The following is a 14,291-nucleotide window of genomic DNA, read 5'->3' on the forward strand; positions in this document are numbered from 1 at the left end:
CTAGCGTTGAAACACAGTGATGCCCCAGCTTGCCCAGGCATTGCGTTCTGGAGCCAGCGTTTAGGGCAAAACCGGCACCAAGAAGCCCCTGCGAAGGCTGTGGGCACCACGGCCACTTGGCCGAGGCCAGCTGCTCTGGTCGCCTCCAGCATCCTGCCCATCAGCCTTTCTTCTGCTGAGCACCTGATGAAGTCGAAACTCCAAGTTTCGGTTTCGAGGCAAAAGAAGTGACTTGTCTTTAAGCTCTGAAAGTCTGTTCCAGGTGGTGAGATGCTCACGTTTCGAGAGGCATGTTGGAACTAGGAACCACAGAGGAAACAACAGGTTTATGATGCTTATGTCACACTCGCTCCCGACCTTTTGACATGTTATTTTCTTTTACTTGGTTCTTTTTATCTTTGTTATTTATTTATGCTTGTAATTTTTATTTGTTCTCTGTTTTTTATTACAGCGTGTTTTGTCTATTCATAAATTTGTTAAAGTTAAATAAATGTATTGATAAAACAGTAAGTTAAAAGCAAAATAATTACTTTGTTATTTTCTTCCGGTTTTTGTTGGTTGGTTTTGCCAAGTGTATGTATCATGTTTTGGCAATGCTAATATGCATATTTCTTTCATACAACACCTGTAAGAAAAAAAGGACATCGACAACTTTGAGTGGAAAGTAATCTGGAAGATCAAGACTATGAACACAGGGCCAGCCTGGTGGCATAGTGGTTAAGTTCGCATGCTCCACTTCGGCGGCGCAGGGTTCGCGGGTTCTGATCCCAGGCACGGACCTACACACCGCTCATCAAGCCATGCTGTGGCAGCAGCCCACATACAAAATAGAGGAAGACTGGCGCAGATGTTAGCTCAGGGCCAGTCTTCCTCACCAAAAAAATAAAAAAGTTTTGAATAAGACTATGAACACAAAGAAGTTTTAGGACTAACTTAACTGATGAATTTCTATTGTTCTCTTTTTTAAGACTCAGAAGATTGATACACTGAACAAAAAACTATTATGTCAAAATAAGTCCAAAATAGTTCTTTCAGTAAATGTGAAATAAAAATTCTAAGGGATCAGAAGGCAGTTGCATTGTATTTGAATGGATAGTATTTCTCTTTTTGTCCTTGGATCGTAAAATCATGGTGCGTCTTGCCATCAGTGAGGTCTTAGGTTGAAGACATGTGAAAGTTGAGTTCATGTGGCTCATGTGATTGGAAGGTTGACTCCACTACAGGAGAATTATAGAGCTGTGCTCCCCGACCTTAGGAGCTGAGGATGGGAATCTATATAGCTTGATTTTGGAATCAGAGAACCATGGACGCTTAGAGATAAATGACAGAGTCTTGGAGAATCATGGAACTTTGGAACGAGAGAATCCCAGAGTCAGAATCTCGAGGCTCGATGAACATTTCAGCTGTTGTTTGACAGACGGGAAGAATGAGTCCCAGGGAGTGGAAGCGATTTGCCCAACACTTTGTAGCTTCTAAGAGTAGAGCAGGGCTAAGACCTGTATCTCCTGACTCCTGCGCAGGAATCCTGTCTTCTAGTCCAAGACAGGACAACCTGTCTTCTAACCCAAGATGCTGGTCACATGGGAGGGTGGAGGTTGGGAGAACTGGGTGGGAGGAAGAGGGAGGGTGCCTGCCCCAGAGGGTAAGACCTTTTATGTGAGGTGGTGCCTCAACTTTGAAGCTCAGCAAAACCACAGAGTGGGGTGTCACCAGGCCCCACCTTTCTTTCCAGCTCACACTCAGCCACACTCAGCGTCTCCTTCCCACCCCCCTCTTCTGCCCACAACCACCAAACTACTGCTCCCACCTCAACAAGCTTCGCTTGGACCCACCACAAGCTCTCTCAACCTCTCTGCCTTTACCCATGGCACTCCAGGGCTGCCAAGTACATCTGTGCAAGTTGGGCACAGCACAAGGGTGCCACATGCATGTTGCAGACATCACAGATTTATACCAATAATTTCTGGTGGATGGCGGTAAAATGTCTTGAGGAAAAGGCATCTTTTTATCATTTGCACAAAGGTGTCACATGGGGTGGCAGGACCCCTGCTGTTTGCTCTGCCTGGAAGGTCATCTCCCCCATTCTCTGTCATCTTCTCCCACCTGGAGCCAGCCCCCTTCGAATAGCCCCAGGCCCAAAGGGAGATACCCATGGCAACACCTCCCCAGCCTTCCTGCATGGATTAAAGGTTAATAACATCAGTCAATGCTAACTGTTGATATGGGAGTCGATATTGCCTGGTGCAGATTTCCAAAGAGCAGGGCATGTACCATTCCTAGTAGGAGAGATGATTCTGGGTGGAACCTGGACCCAGGATTAAATAACATTGAATCAGATACAAGGAAATAATGCTCTTTTCAAACTTCTTTGATTAAATGAAGGAGAAAAATCTTAGTTTGGTGCAAACATGTCTTTCATACCTCTCTCCAGAGCTTGCTAATCACTCCTTTTGTCACAGAGTGATGCAGGCTTACAGCCTTCAGCAGGCAGTGGTGTCTGCTGAGAATTCAATACTTGGCCCTTCTTTAAATTGTATTTATTTATATGATTGCTTTCTATCTATGGCATATGATGCTGATTTTCCATCTCCCTATGGTGTTATAAAGTTTTATTTACAAATCAATGCATTTATGCACAAAATAGTAAGTCTATTTAAATAAAAGTATTAAGTAAATAACAAAACAGATGGTAAGCAGAGAGGGTAAAAAATCATGGGAGTGGTGCCTGAAGGAGCAGAGCTTGAAAACACAGATTTGTTTAAGAGTGCAGGCTCTGGAGACAGATGGCCTGGGCTGAAATCTCCACTCACTGTGTGACCTTGGGCTAGTCACTTTCCCTCTCTGAGCCTCAATTTCCTCACTTGTTAAATAGGAATAATTATAATACTGACCTCCTAGAGTAGTCCAAAAGATATGCTAAGAATGTGTATAAAGAACTTTGCAGGCCTTGCTGTTTTTATGATGATGATGATGATCAAGACTCAGGAAGTCACGTGGCAGCAATGATGTGGGCTGTCAAGGTGCACATCTGTTCACAGACCCAGGAGACATTTCGGCTTTAGGAACTTTTATTTGCATGGGAAAGACGGGGAAATTGAGCCTGAGGAAGGGGTGGTACGGGGGAGACGAGTGGAGTGCGGGCTCATTTGGGGGACTCGGTAGCTAGGACGGGGAAGGAACCCTCATGGTGCCACTGCCTGTCGCGCAGGCGGCGTACGGCCTGCATCTGTGGCTGGAAGGCCCCCCACTCGTTCCAGTGCCGGAAGTCGCCAGGCTCCAGGAGGTACTGGTATCCGCGGTAGCCAGGATACTGATAGCCGACCCAGCTGAGGGGAAAGCAAGAAGGACGGCGTGGAGACAGCCAGCCACTCTGCCCAGCACCCCAGACCTCTGCCCGGGCCAGCCAGTTCTCCATCTGTCCCTACAGTCTGCTCTGCATCCCTCACCTGTGGGGGCTCGGGCTTGGGCCACCTGGGGCTCCTCTGTGCTGGCTTTGCCCCTTCCTGCTGACTTACCATTGGCTTTGGCCAGTGACTTTACTTCTCTAACAGACCTCAGTTTCCTCTTCTACAAAGTGGGGATGGTCATGGTGGCTGGACTATTGGGGTGTTTTGGGGGCCAAATGGGAAAATGCACCTAAAGTACTTACTAAGTATGTTGCATGTGCATGATAGGGAGATTAATACACACCTCGTGGAAAGTGGTGACCCGCGGCTCCGAGAACGCACTCAAAGCGAGTGAGGACAGGGCTTGGGGACTGGTTAGCAATGAGGCAGATAGGGAGGAGCCTTGTTTCAAAAAACAGTTTCCTTTGTATGTAAGTGAATTTGTGTGTAGTGATTGGGAACACACATTCTGGTATCAGACATAACCGGGTTCAAATCCTAGCTCTGCCGTTTACTTGCTGTGAGAATCTAGGCAGGCAACTTAGGCAACTTCTTATCAGAACCCCAGTTTGCTGTCTGTGAGGTGGGAACGATAACGCACCTACCTCATTGCTTTGTTAAAAAGATTCAGTAACTATTCACTGTAAGTTGTTAGCATAGCTCGTGGTACACAGTAAGCACTCAATAAAAGCTATTATCAATGATTCATTTCTAACTTCTCTCATTGTCTCTGCTCAGAGGGTCTTTCCAGGGCTCTCTTGGACTCCCCGCCCATCTTTCAAAGTCTGGTTTAAGTTCCAACCTCCTCAATACACCTCTGGCCTGCCCTCTACTCCAGCACACGCAGCCATGACCCAGAAACCTTCCTCCCTCCTCTGACCTCCTGTGTGGACCATCTTTTACCTGGTATTGGTGGAGATCATCTCACAGGTATACTTGGGCCTCCCTGCTAGGCTGAGTCAGCCCCCTGAAGGCAGGAACTGAGGCTTATTCATCTCTGCCTCCTCCAGTGTGCCCAGCACAGTGCCCAGCTCACAGGCAATGCTCAGTAAATTTCAAATGGCTTAAATGCAGGGATACAGGCTTCAGGGAAGGCGAAGGGAGCAAGAAAAAGGCCAGGGCCCTGATGGTGTTACAGGAGCTCAGAAAGAGCCCAGTGGAGAGATAGAAGCCATACATTTGCCTCAAGGAGACCAGGGGTGTCTGGCATGGTTGTCTGGAGGCAGAGGGACAGATAAAGTGACCTCCTTTAGGGCATCCAGCACTTGCTGTGTTCTCATGGACATGCGGTCATGGGGCCCTGCTTTGAAAGCTCAAATCCTGAGAGTTCAGAGCAGAAAGGGCCCTTTTAGATCAAGGAGCCTGGTGTGCCCATTGTATAGGTGGCAACACTGAGACGCAGAGAGGGGCTCACCCGGCTTCCACAGCACATCAGGATAGGGTCAAGGTCCTTTCACTATAGTCTCGCCTCTCAGATGCCATTCTGCTCATTTCCCCAGAGGCTCTGGATTTCCCTGAATGTTTTCTCTCCCTAGATGCATCAGACTCATCTCCCCACATCAGCTCTGCCCCCCTTACTTAATTATTTCTCTAGTCCCAATCTGGGTTGAGAAACCCCTATTCTCTCCACCTTCCAGCTTTTTAGAACCAATTTCTGGGTTTGTTTGCACTGACACGTAACTCATCAGAGTAAGGATCCACTCTCTGGAGGAATACCGCTCTGTCGGTGGAGCCCCAGGTACCAGCACTGGGAGAGTTTGGGAGGGGCTGGGCCTTTCCTATGCACCTGAGGCCATATCCTGACAGAGGGACAGCCTCTAGTTGGTCTGTGCTTGAAGCAGGAGCCAAGGGAGGGAGGCTTACGTTCCACTGGAGACCCTCACACTGCCCACGCGGTCACGGAAGCCGTGGACCCAGAGGCTGGGCACGTCGTCCTCCTGGATCTCCAAGGTGTTGCCCTTGAAGTTGGCGCCTTCAAACAGGCAGATCTTGTGCTCCTGGGAGTCCTGGGGAAGGAGAGACCGGGTCAGGTGTGTGAATGTGAACGGGGCAATGAGAAGTCGCTTAGCGGGGCCTCCTGGGGGTGGAGAGAGGGAGCCGAGTGTGCTCGGGCCACCATGGGACTCGCCCAGAATTGCCACTGTCCAGCCCGGAAGGGCCCTCCTCATCTGTGAAAAGAGGATATTAGCTCCTATTTCACAGAGTTTCATGAGGAATAAATGACCTAATCCATGTGGAGCACTTAGCATGAGGCCTGGCATACACCAAGTGCTCCAAAAATACAAATTTATTCATTATTTTCATTACTATGGTCAGGGATACAGAGGCTCAGAGAGGTCAAGGTTCTTGACCAATGTCACACAGCCAGCAAGGGGCAGAACTTTTCAGAGAAGCATTTCATTCCTCCTATCCCATTTTATACTCCTCTCCCCTCCACTCCCTCTGCCACAGCCACATTTGCTGCTTTTACGTTCTTTGGTCACACCCAGTCCATTCTGGCTTCAGGAACTCTGCACTCACTGTTCCCTGGAAGGCTGTTCACATTGCTGACTCTGTTCCCATCCTTCGGAAGCTGTCTTCTCTGACCACCCTCCGACTGCTCCCACCCTCTCCCCAACATCAGAGCCCTCTCCCGCTCTCCTAACACAAGGCATGGCCCCTTCGCAGCATGTACAATGATGGTTTGCAAATAGAGACTGATTTCCATGGTTAGGTTTTCAATAGCTGCCTCCCAGGAGGGCAAGGACCTTGCCTGTCCCAGGCAGAGTTGTGCACCCAGAGCCTACAACAGAGCCTGGTAGAAACAGGTCAACCAATAGTGGTCAAATGCATGACTGTAAGTGGAAGATGGTTGGGTTAGAGATCCCTCCAACTTCCCAGGAGAGAGGGCTGGAAAGGAGTCAGGGAACCCAGCCGGGAAGCAGTTGGAGCTGCCCAGGGAAGAGAGAATGGCAGTCAGCACCAGGATGGGGGCAGAGAGAGAGGAGGGATTAGACCGGTGGCTCTCAGCCTTGGCTGCACTGGGACTACCTGGGGGCGTGGAAAAGATATCAGTGTCTGCGCACCAGCCCCGGATTTAATTGGTCTGGGGAGGGTCTGGGCATTGGGATTTTTTTTCCTAATAATATAGTTTATTTATGCAAATATGTCCAAAATATTATAACTTCAATAAGTAACCAATATAACAATATTGATGAGATCGTTTACATTCTTATTTTTCTTTTTTACTATGTATTCAAAACCTGGTGTGTATGCTACCCTTACAGCATATGTCCAATCAGACTAGCCAAAATTCAAGTGTTCAACAGCCACATGTGGCTACTGTGGACTGTAAGGGACAGCAAAGCTCTAGAAGCTTCTAGAAATGTCCTGGCTGATCATTCTTCCAAACAACCTCTCTTGACATCGGTTGCCATGTAAGGACCATTCAATGATTGAGAGATAAACCTATGAATTCTTACAAAGTGTCCATTATAAAGGCTGATAACTCAGCCTCAAATTCTGAGAAAAGCATTGGGAACGATCTGCTTGGATCATCCGTTAAGGTGAGTTTGATGATGCCAAAACAGCTGGCTGTTGGCCCCTGATGGCCTCAAATGGACATTCATGAAAATTCCCATCATGGAAGGCAGAAGTTGGTTACCACGGGAAACTAACATTGGTGAGTGAAGAGGCGGTTGGTTCATAAGCCCTAATCAACACAATTCTGGAAAAACTGTGAATTGCTTGGGGATCATGCCACCTATCCAGGCTTTGAGATGTCTTGAAGGTATACTAAGGGGCTAATTCAGTATATGGCCATATCATCAGCAAGTTCAGGTGTGTTTCCACAGCATCCCTCTTCTCAGCCACTGCACAAACTTCAGTGTTTGAGGTTTTACATGGGCAGTGGGATTTTCAAAGCTACCCAGGAGGGTCTAATGTGCAGCCAGGTATTAGAAACATTCCACAAAGAGAATCAAGAAAGACAGTGAAGTTCCTAGCTCCAACCACTGAGAGATTGACTGCTCTCTTGATAGCAGCAGGGAAAGACGAAAATGGGTTTTGTGTATCTCACTTGCCCAGGGCTCCTAGCAGAGGCTGGGCACACCGTGAGTGTGGCAGGGACGCCTTGTGAACGGATGAGCACAAGAGCCCACTGCCCTTGGACAACACAGAGGTCACCGCGCCTCCCTGCCCATCATTCCTTCCTTCTTTCCCTTGCTTACTCCCGTTCCCTTGCTTGATGTCAGACCTCAGACTTGCCTCTGCCCTCCCCACTCATCCCCCAGGTCTGGTCCAGAAGCCACTCACCATCTTGACGGGCCGGAAGGACAGGAGCCGGTCGCTGCGGTAGCTGCTCGACCACGTGTCCCAGCGTGGGTACTGGCCCTTCTCCAGGACGAACATCTCTCCCCGGAAGTTGGACTGCTCAAAGGCGACCCAGCTGGATGCGAGAGGGATGGGGAGGGTGGGGACGGCCGGGAGGGACAAAGGCAGAAAGGAGAGAAATCATTAGCAGAAGCCCCTTCACCCTCATTCACCTTCTTAGCTCCCCCGTGCAAGGCAGCCCTAAGGCCACTAGGTTTGATCCTAGCCACTCACTGGCTGTGTGACCACAGGCAAGTGGCTTCACCTCTCTGAGCCTCAGTTTCCTCATCTGATACGCCTATTTTCTTTGAGTTGGTGAAGGATTAAACGAGACAGTGTGTGTAATTATGTGACCAAAATGTTTCCCCAGAGGTAGGATTCACATATGATTTAAGTACTACAAGGACCTGAGACCAACGAACACACAGGAAGATTTTTTCTTTTAAACCTGCTTACAGCTAGGAGAAAGTCTCTGGTAGATGCTAACGTGCTTTTAACACTTACTAATCTCTTTTTGCAACAAAGGAAGATCAGGCTACCAGCCAAGACTTGAGCCAGCAATGGTACAATAGCACTGCTTTGTGTTCATTGGATTAATTTTTTATGGATATCTTTTACTCATAGCAAGGAACACTAGCTTTCCATTTGTAAAAGTGATGTAAAGGTTCTTTTAAAATATATTTATTTGTGTTAAAAAGGGTCATTTAAAATGAAATATATTAAATAAATAATCCTGGAGGTACAGGGGTAAGGGAAAAATTGATACGGGTGCTTGAATCATATGTTTGGTAAAGACTGGCCTGGCGTACAGAAGTCACTCAGTAATCAGTGTGGGGGCAGTGGGGGGGAAATGATAGCCATAGGACCTCTCAGATACCTATGAGAATTAAATGTGATCGTGCATATGAAGGTGATCAGTCCTCTATAAGGACTAATTACGAGCCTGAAGTCAAATGGGGGTTTTTCCTGGATTTTCCAGTGCAGCCTGATTAAGGGTGGAAAGTGAGCTTGTGTCAGAGGGGCCAGGGATTCTGGGGGAGATAGGATGATCCCCATTTCGTAGAGGAGAAGGCTGAGACTAAGGGAGCCCTTGACCTTTGCTCTATATGTGTTCAGGAGTTCTCAGGGAATAAGAGAGGGCTGAGGGGACACTGACATTAGTATCATTTCCCTGGGGGCTGCTGTGACCTTCCTCTACCCAGAAGGAGATGGGGTGGGGGTGGGTGTGGGCTACCACCACAGACTAAAACAGAATGCAGCCCAGAAGCCTCAGGTCCTTGTCTGAGGAATGAACCAACCCACATTAGAGTGACAAAATTGAAGACACAGAGTTATCCTCCCAGAATAGAGTTGAATCTGCTTTAGCCCTACCTGGTCTGGAGTAGATAAGAAAAGGATGGATGGATGGATAGATGAATGGATAAGTGGGTGGATGGATGGATGGATGGATGGATGGGTGGATGGGTGGATGGATGGATGGGTGGATGGATGAATTAATGATTGAATGGATGAGAAGATGAATAGACGGATAGGTGGATATATAGGGGGGTAGATGGATAGATGGGCAGATAGATAGATGGACGGATATATGGATGGATGTATTGATGGATGGATGATGGAGAATGGATGGATGGAGGGAGAGGTAAGCAGATAGATAAATAAATTGTTGGAGAATGAATGGATAGATAGATGGATGAACTGATCTATAGACGGATGGATAGATAGATGAATGGGTAAATAGATGGATGATGAATGGATGGATGAATAGATGGATGGGTGGGTGAGAAGAGAGCCTTGGAAGATGGTACCATGTAGGAGTTAAGAGGATCGACTCTGAAAACAGACAGACCTGAGTTCTAATCCCAGCTCATCATTTATTTGCTGTGTGACTTTGGGCAAGTCACTTACGCCCATTAAGCCTCAGTAAAAGAGAAGAAATGATTGCATCTACCTTGTCAGGAGGTTATGAGGGTCTAAAAGGGGAATGCACGGAACAAGTCCAGCACAGAGAAGGCACAATAAATAATATCTTTTATGATTAAAGAGACACGGAAGCTGCTGGACGTCTGAGCCTGTAGAAAGACAGACACTGATGCGGTCTAACCACTTTGCCCACTCTCCCAAAAAACTCCCTGTCTTCTTCAGGAAACATAATGCCCAGTGAGGACCTGTTATATGAGTCAGGAATTTTAAATATTTATTTCAGTGCCTTTTCTCTTCTCCCAGGGCTCATCTGAGCCTTACAAGCAAGGAGAGAGGTAGGACAGAAATCTTAATTTACAGATAGGGAAACTGAGGCTCAGAAAGGTTAAGTCACCCGTCTAAGGTCACACGATGGTATCTGGTGTCAGGTTGAAGGCTCCTAGGTTTCAGGCAGGCATGCCTCCCCTCCCCACCCCCGTGCTGGGGACACACCTCTTTTCCCCTTCCCTGCCTACCTCATCCTCTCCATCTTTTTACTACCACTGTTTTTCCTACAGCCCTGCTGGTCCTGACACAGACCCAGGGCCCTGGACCACAGGCTCTTTTCTCTCCCCATCAGGCACAGCCCCAAAGCACACACCAAAGATCAGCTGCATCTTTGTTTTGAGGAGAAATACTCTGGGTTTGAGTCACTGGCCCCCAAAAAAAGCCTGAAAACCCAAACTGGCCACATCTGGCAGCTTCTGTTCCCAGCTGGGCTTTGGGGTGGGGCTAAGGCTGTGTTGACCACACCGGAGGTGGGGGTGGGTGCAGGAGGTAGAAATGTTCCCTGCCCCCCACCTACCCTGGACCAGGGTGACTTGGCTAAATTTTACAGGGAAATGGGGAAGGAAATAATCATCACTGTCGCCTGCCATGTTTGGGCATCCACAAAGCGTCAGGCCCATGCTGCGTTATCTCCTTCAGGCCTCAGAATAATCCAGTGGAGGGTAGTGGGAACTGTTATTCTCCCATTCCAGAGATGAGGAAACTGAGGCTCATAGACTGAATAAGGCAAAAGGGAGAGATGGGACTTGAACCCAGGCCTGTCTGACCTCAAAGCCATCTCTGCTCTTTGTACTGAAAAGACCCCCGGGATGCTGGGCATCCAGGCTGACCACACCCCGGCGGGGCTTTCGGGCTAGAGAGACAAGAGGCAAAGGGGCCATGTTGATCTTGTGCTGGGGCTGGCCCTGCACCCTGAGCTCAGGCCACAGGGGCTGAAGCTGGTGCAGTCACTATGTCCAAGGGACACATGTTCCTGCTTATATGGGGGTCACTAAGCCCAGAGCAGCCCAGAGAGTCAGAGGCAGGCCGCCGGGCTTGGTGTCAAAAGCATGTTGGTGAAACTGATCAACCTGAGTTGAATCCAGGCTCTGTCACTTACCACTAGGTGACTTTGGCCAAGGGACTTAAACCCTCTGAGCCTCAGTTTCCCCATCACTCAAATGGAGGTAAGAACAGCCCCTCCCTCATACAGCGATCATTTAGGTAAAGCCCTCAGTCAGTGCCTGGCACCTAGCAGGTGCTCAACAGATGCTTATCACTACTCTTTCGGCTGTCCAGGACAGGGGACAGCTGGTGAACACTTGGCTCTTTGGTCTCCTCCTGCGCTCTGTGATGGTCCAGGGCTCCCTCTACAATGGAAGCAGCATTTCTCTGGAGCCCAGAATCTTGACTTTCTGTCAGTGTGACCACATGCAAATCACTTCTCTGAACCTCAGTTTCCTCATCTGTAAAATGGGAAGGAGAATCATACCTCCCTGTCGGGTTTGACATGAGGAGTGGAACTAACAGATGTGTCTCCACTAGCACGGTGGCAGGCACAAGGCAGGCACCCCAGTAAGTGGCAGCTGCTATTGTTTTATTATTATTACTTCACTATGGCAGCAGGAGTGCTCCTCCCCCACCCAATACTCACGGTCCCGAGGTGACAATGATGCTGCGCGCTCGGTCAAAGCTGCGCTCTCCCAGGTTTAGGCACTCTCCGGAGAATTCCACGCTGCGGCCCTGGAAGTTCTCCTTCTCATAGACCACCAGCTGTGGGAGAGAAGTCCCCATGTGGAGGGGACAGATAAGTGGGTGGAGTACCTCCACACTGGGGAGGCTCCAGGTCAAATATTCATTAAGCACCTATAGAAATACAAGCAGGCCTGCACAGATCACGTGAGAGCGTGCCATGAGCCAAGGTCCGTGAGACAATCCTGTCCTCCCTTCCCTCCACTTCTGAACTTATAGCTGCACCATCCTTCAGAACTGATATCTGTACTGTTCCTTCTGCCTGGAATGCCCTCTCCACTACACGTCCCCACCCTGGAGCTCATGTTCCCTGTCCTGTTCTATGTGCAGATGTCATCTCCTCCAGGAAGCCTTCCCTGATGCCTTCTCCAGTGTGGGCTTAGTTGAGTGCCCCCACTGTGCTCACCTCATTAGCTGCAAAAGTAACACTGCTGCTGTGCTTCTGGGTCTCTCTCTAGGCACCCCTCTCCCCATCCTGTCCCTTACTCAACCCGTCCAAAGACCAAGGGCTCCTCCAGGGCAGAGCGTGGGGTTGATCCATTTCTGTATCTCCAGCCGCAGCACCTGCCACAGAGCTGATGCTCAGGAAACACTTGCCAGTCTACCTGCCACAATGCAGGGGAGCCCAGCCTTGCCATTCACTTGAACCGAGGCAAGTGTCTTCCTTTTCTGAGCCTCTGTTTCCCCAGCTGTAAGAGGAAGAGGTTCGCATAGCCTTGACCCAGCACTTCCACTCCTATACTTGTCCGCCCAAGAGAAACTCCTGTACCTGGCCCCAGGAGACAGGGATAAGAACATTCTAGCCATGCTGTTCATGAGAGCAAAGCTGGCGACCACCCCAACGGTCCTCAGGAGGGACGGTCCCACTCTGAAACATACAGCGGCCAAAACGAATGACCCCCAGCAATGCACAACAATATGGAAGACTATTAGGGATCTCACAGTAAGTGAAAAGAGAAAAACCTAGAATGGTTACATACAGCATATTTCAATAGGTTAAAAACATTTAAAATACAAATATAAACTTTTAAAGGAATAATGCATAAAAATATATCAAAAAACAAGGAAGCAGATGACAGATGGGTGAGGACAGCAGTTGCCTTTAGTGGAGGAGGAAGGTGGTGAGCTCATGAGGGACACTTCAGAGTTAGAGGATTTTTACCAAGTCCTGGCTTTTAACACGGTGATGGGTTTGCAGGTGCTTGCTGCATTATTAAAAATTAGATACAAATTAATGTGAAATGACTACATAATAAAAGTTGGCCATGCAGGGACCACATGAGAGCATGCGTGAACCAGGGGTTGTGAAATTCCCCAGTTCTGGGCACCTGAGGTTGAAGCCAAACCCAGCTCCACCCCAGGGGCCTGGATGCCTTGCCCTCCGGGAGAACGTTCAGTCTGACGGGCTGACGGCCTGGGACCATCTTCAGGAGGGTCTGGGGCAGCCCGCCGCCCTACAGAACTTCCTGGGACAGGCGGTTCCTGCTGCTAAGCCAGCCCACTTTCTTTTCTTCTGTTTCTTGCTTTCCACAAACTCTAAGCACAGGCTTGCACAGGTTGTCCAGTGGCAGGGGGAGAGGGAGGAGGGGGAGGGAAGAGGGGCGGGGAGGAGGGGAGGAGAGGGTGGAGGAGGAGGGGGAGGGAGGGGGGAGGGAGAAGAAGAGAGGGAGGGGGGAGGGAAAACGAGGGAGGAGGAAGAAGAGGAAGGGACAGGGCGGAGGAAGCGCAGGGGTGGAGCCCAACCCCCTCCCCCGCCCCTGCTTACCCTGTAGCTCGCGGGAGGCAGCTCCCCCACCTTGGCAGTGGGAATGGGCAGGGACGCTGGGGCCAGGGCGGGGCCGGTGCCGGCGGCAGGTGCTGCGGGCGGGGTCCCCTTCCCCTTCCCGTCAGGCCCTGGGTTCACCACAGCTGTCCCCGAAGGCTTCGCAGCCTGAGACATGGCTCACACCCGCAAAGGTCTGTGGAGAAACCTTTAGCCAAGGTTAATTCGGAGATGGCACCCCCCAGCTGCCCTCCCACTCCCACACCCCCTCATCCTGTGTTTTCAGGCTCCTTTGCACTCATTTCCACTCTTTCTCCTGGAACATAAGCCTTGATGTTGTCTGTCCCGACCTGGTCCCACAGTCAATATTTCCTGTCCAGGGACCGCGCATCCCTGACCTGCCTTCCTCCAAGCCTGTGATCACGCCCTCCCTTCTCCCGCTCTTCTCTGCCGTGTCCTTCCTTAGCCCCCTGGACTTTTCCTCATCGCTTACTCTTATTTGCTCGTGCAACTTCAATTTGCCTCTCCAGGTTAAGAAGAAGTAGTCATGTTTGGGAGTACTTAAGGTCTGCCAGGCTCTGTTACCGCATTCGTGAACCCATCTGTCCCTCGCCCCACCCCTGTGCAGTGAATGCTAACTTATCCCCTCTGAGCAATCCCAGGCTCAGAGAGGGGAGGTGACCAGCCCAAGACCACACAGCTACTAAAATCTCAACTCAAGCGGATGGACCCCGCCACTGAGTTATTCAACGCTCTGCCGTTTATTTATTCTGATTATTCACCCTCCATCCCCAGCCCTTGGCTTAGCACCT

General features: G+C 49.6%; 1 protein-coding gene across 1 annotated transcript; it reads right to left on the minus strand.

Annotated features, from left to right (window-relative positions):
- Nucleotides 1–3,061: 3,061 nt before the first annotated feature.
- On the minus strand, nucleotides 3,062–13,782 carry CRYBB1 (crystallin beta B1). The gene is made up of 5 exons (XM_058532291.1): nucleotides 13,483–13,782; nucleotides 11,620–11,738; nucleotides 7,680–7,812; nucleotides 5,250–5,392; nucleotides 3,062–3,326 (listed from the first exon to the last, which is right to left on the minus strand). Exons 1-5 carry the CDS (start codon nucleotides 13,654–13,656, stop codon nucleotides 3,143–3,145), a joined length of 753 nt encoding a protein of 250 aa, XP_058388274.1. The 5' UTR covers nucleotides 13,657–13,782; the 3' UTR covers nucleotides 3,062–3,142.
- Between the last annotated feature and the right edge of the window lie 509 nt (nucleotides 13,783–14,291).

This window comes from Diceros bicornis, chromosome 35 (assembly GCF_020826845.1).
Source record: "Diceros bicornis minor isolate mBicDic1 chromosome 35, mDicBic1.mat.cur, whole genome shotgun sequence".
NCBI lineage: Eukaryota > Metazoa > Chordata > Mammalia > Perissodactyla > Rhinocerotidae > Diceros > Diceros bicornis.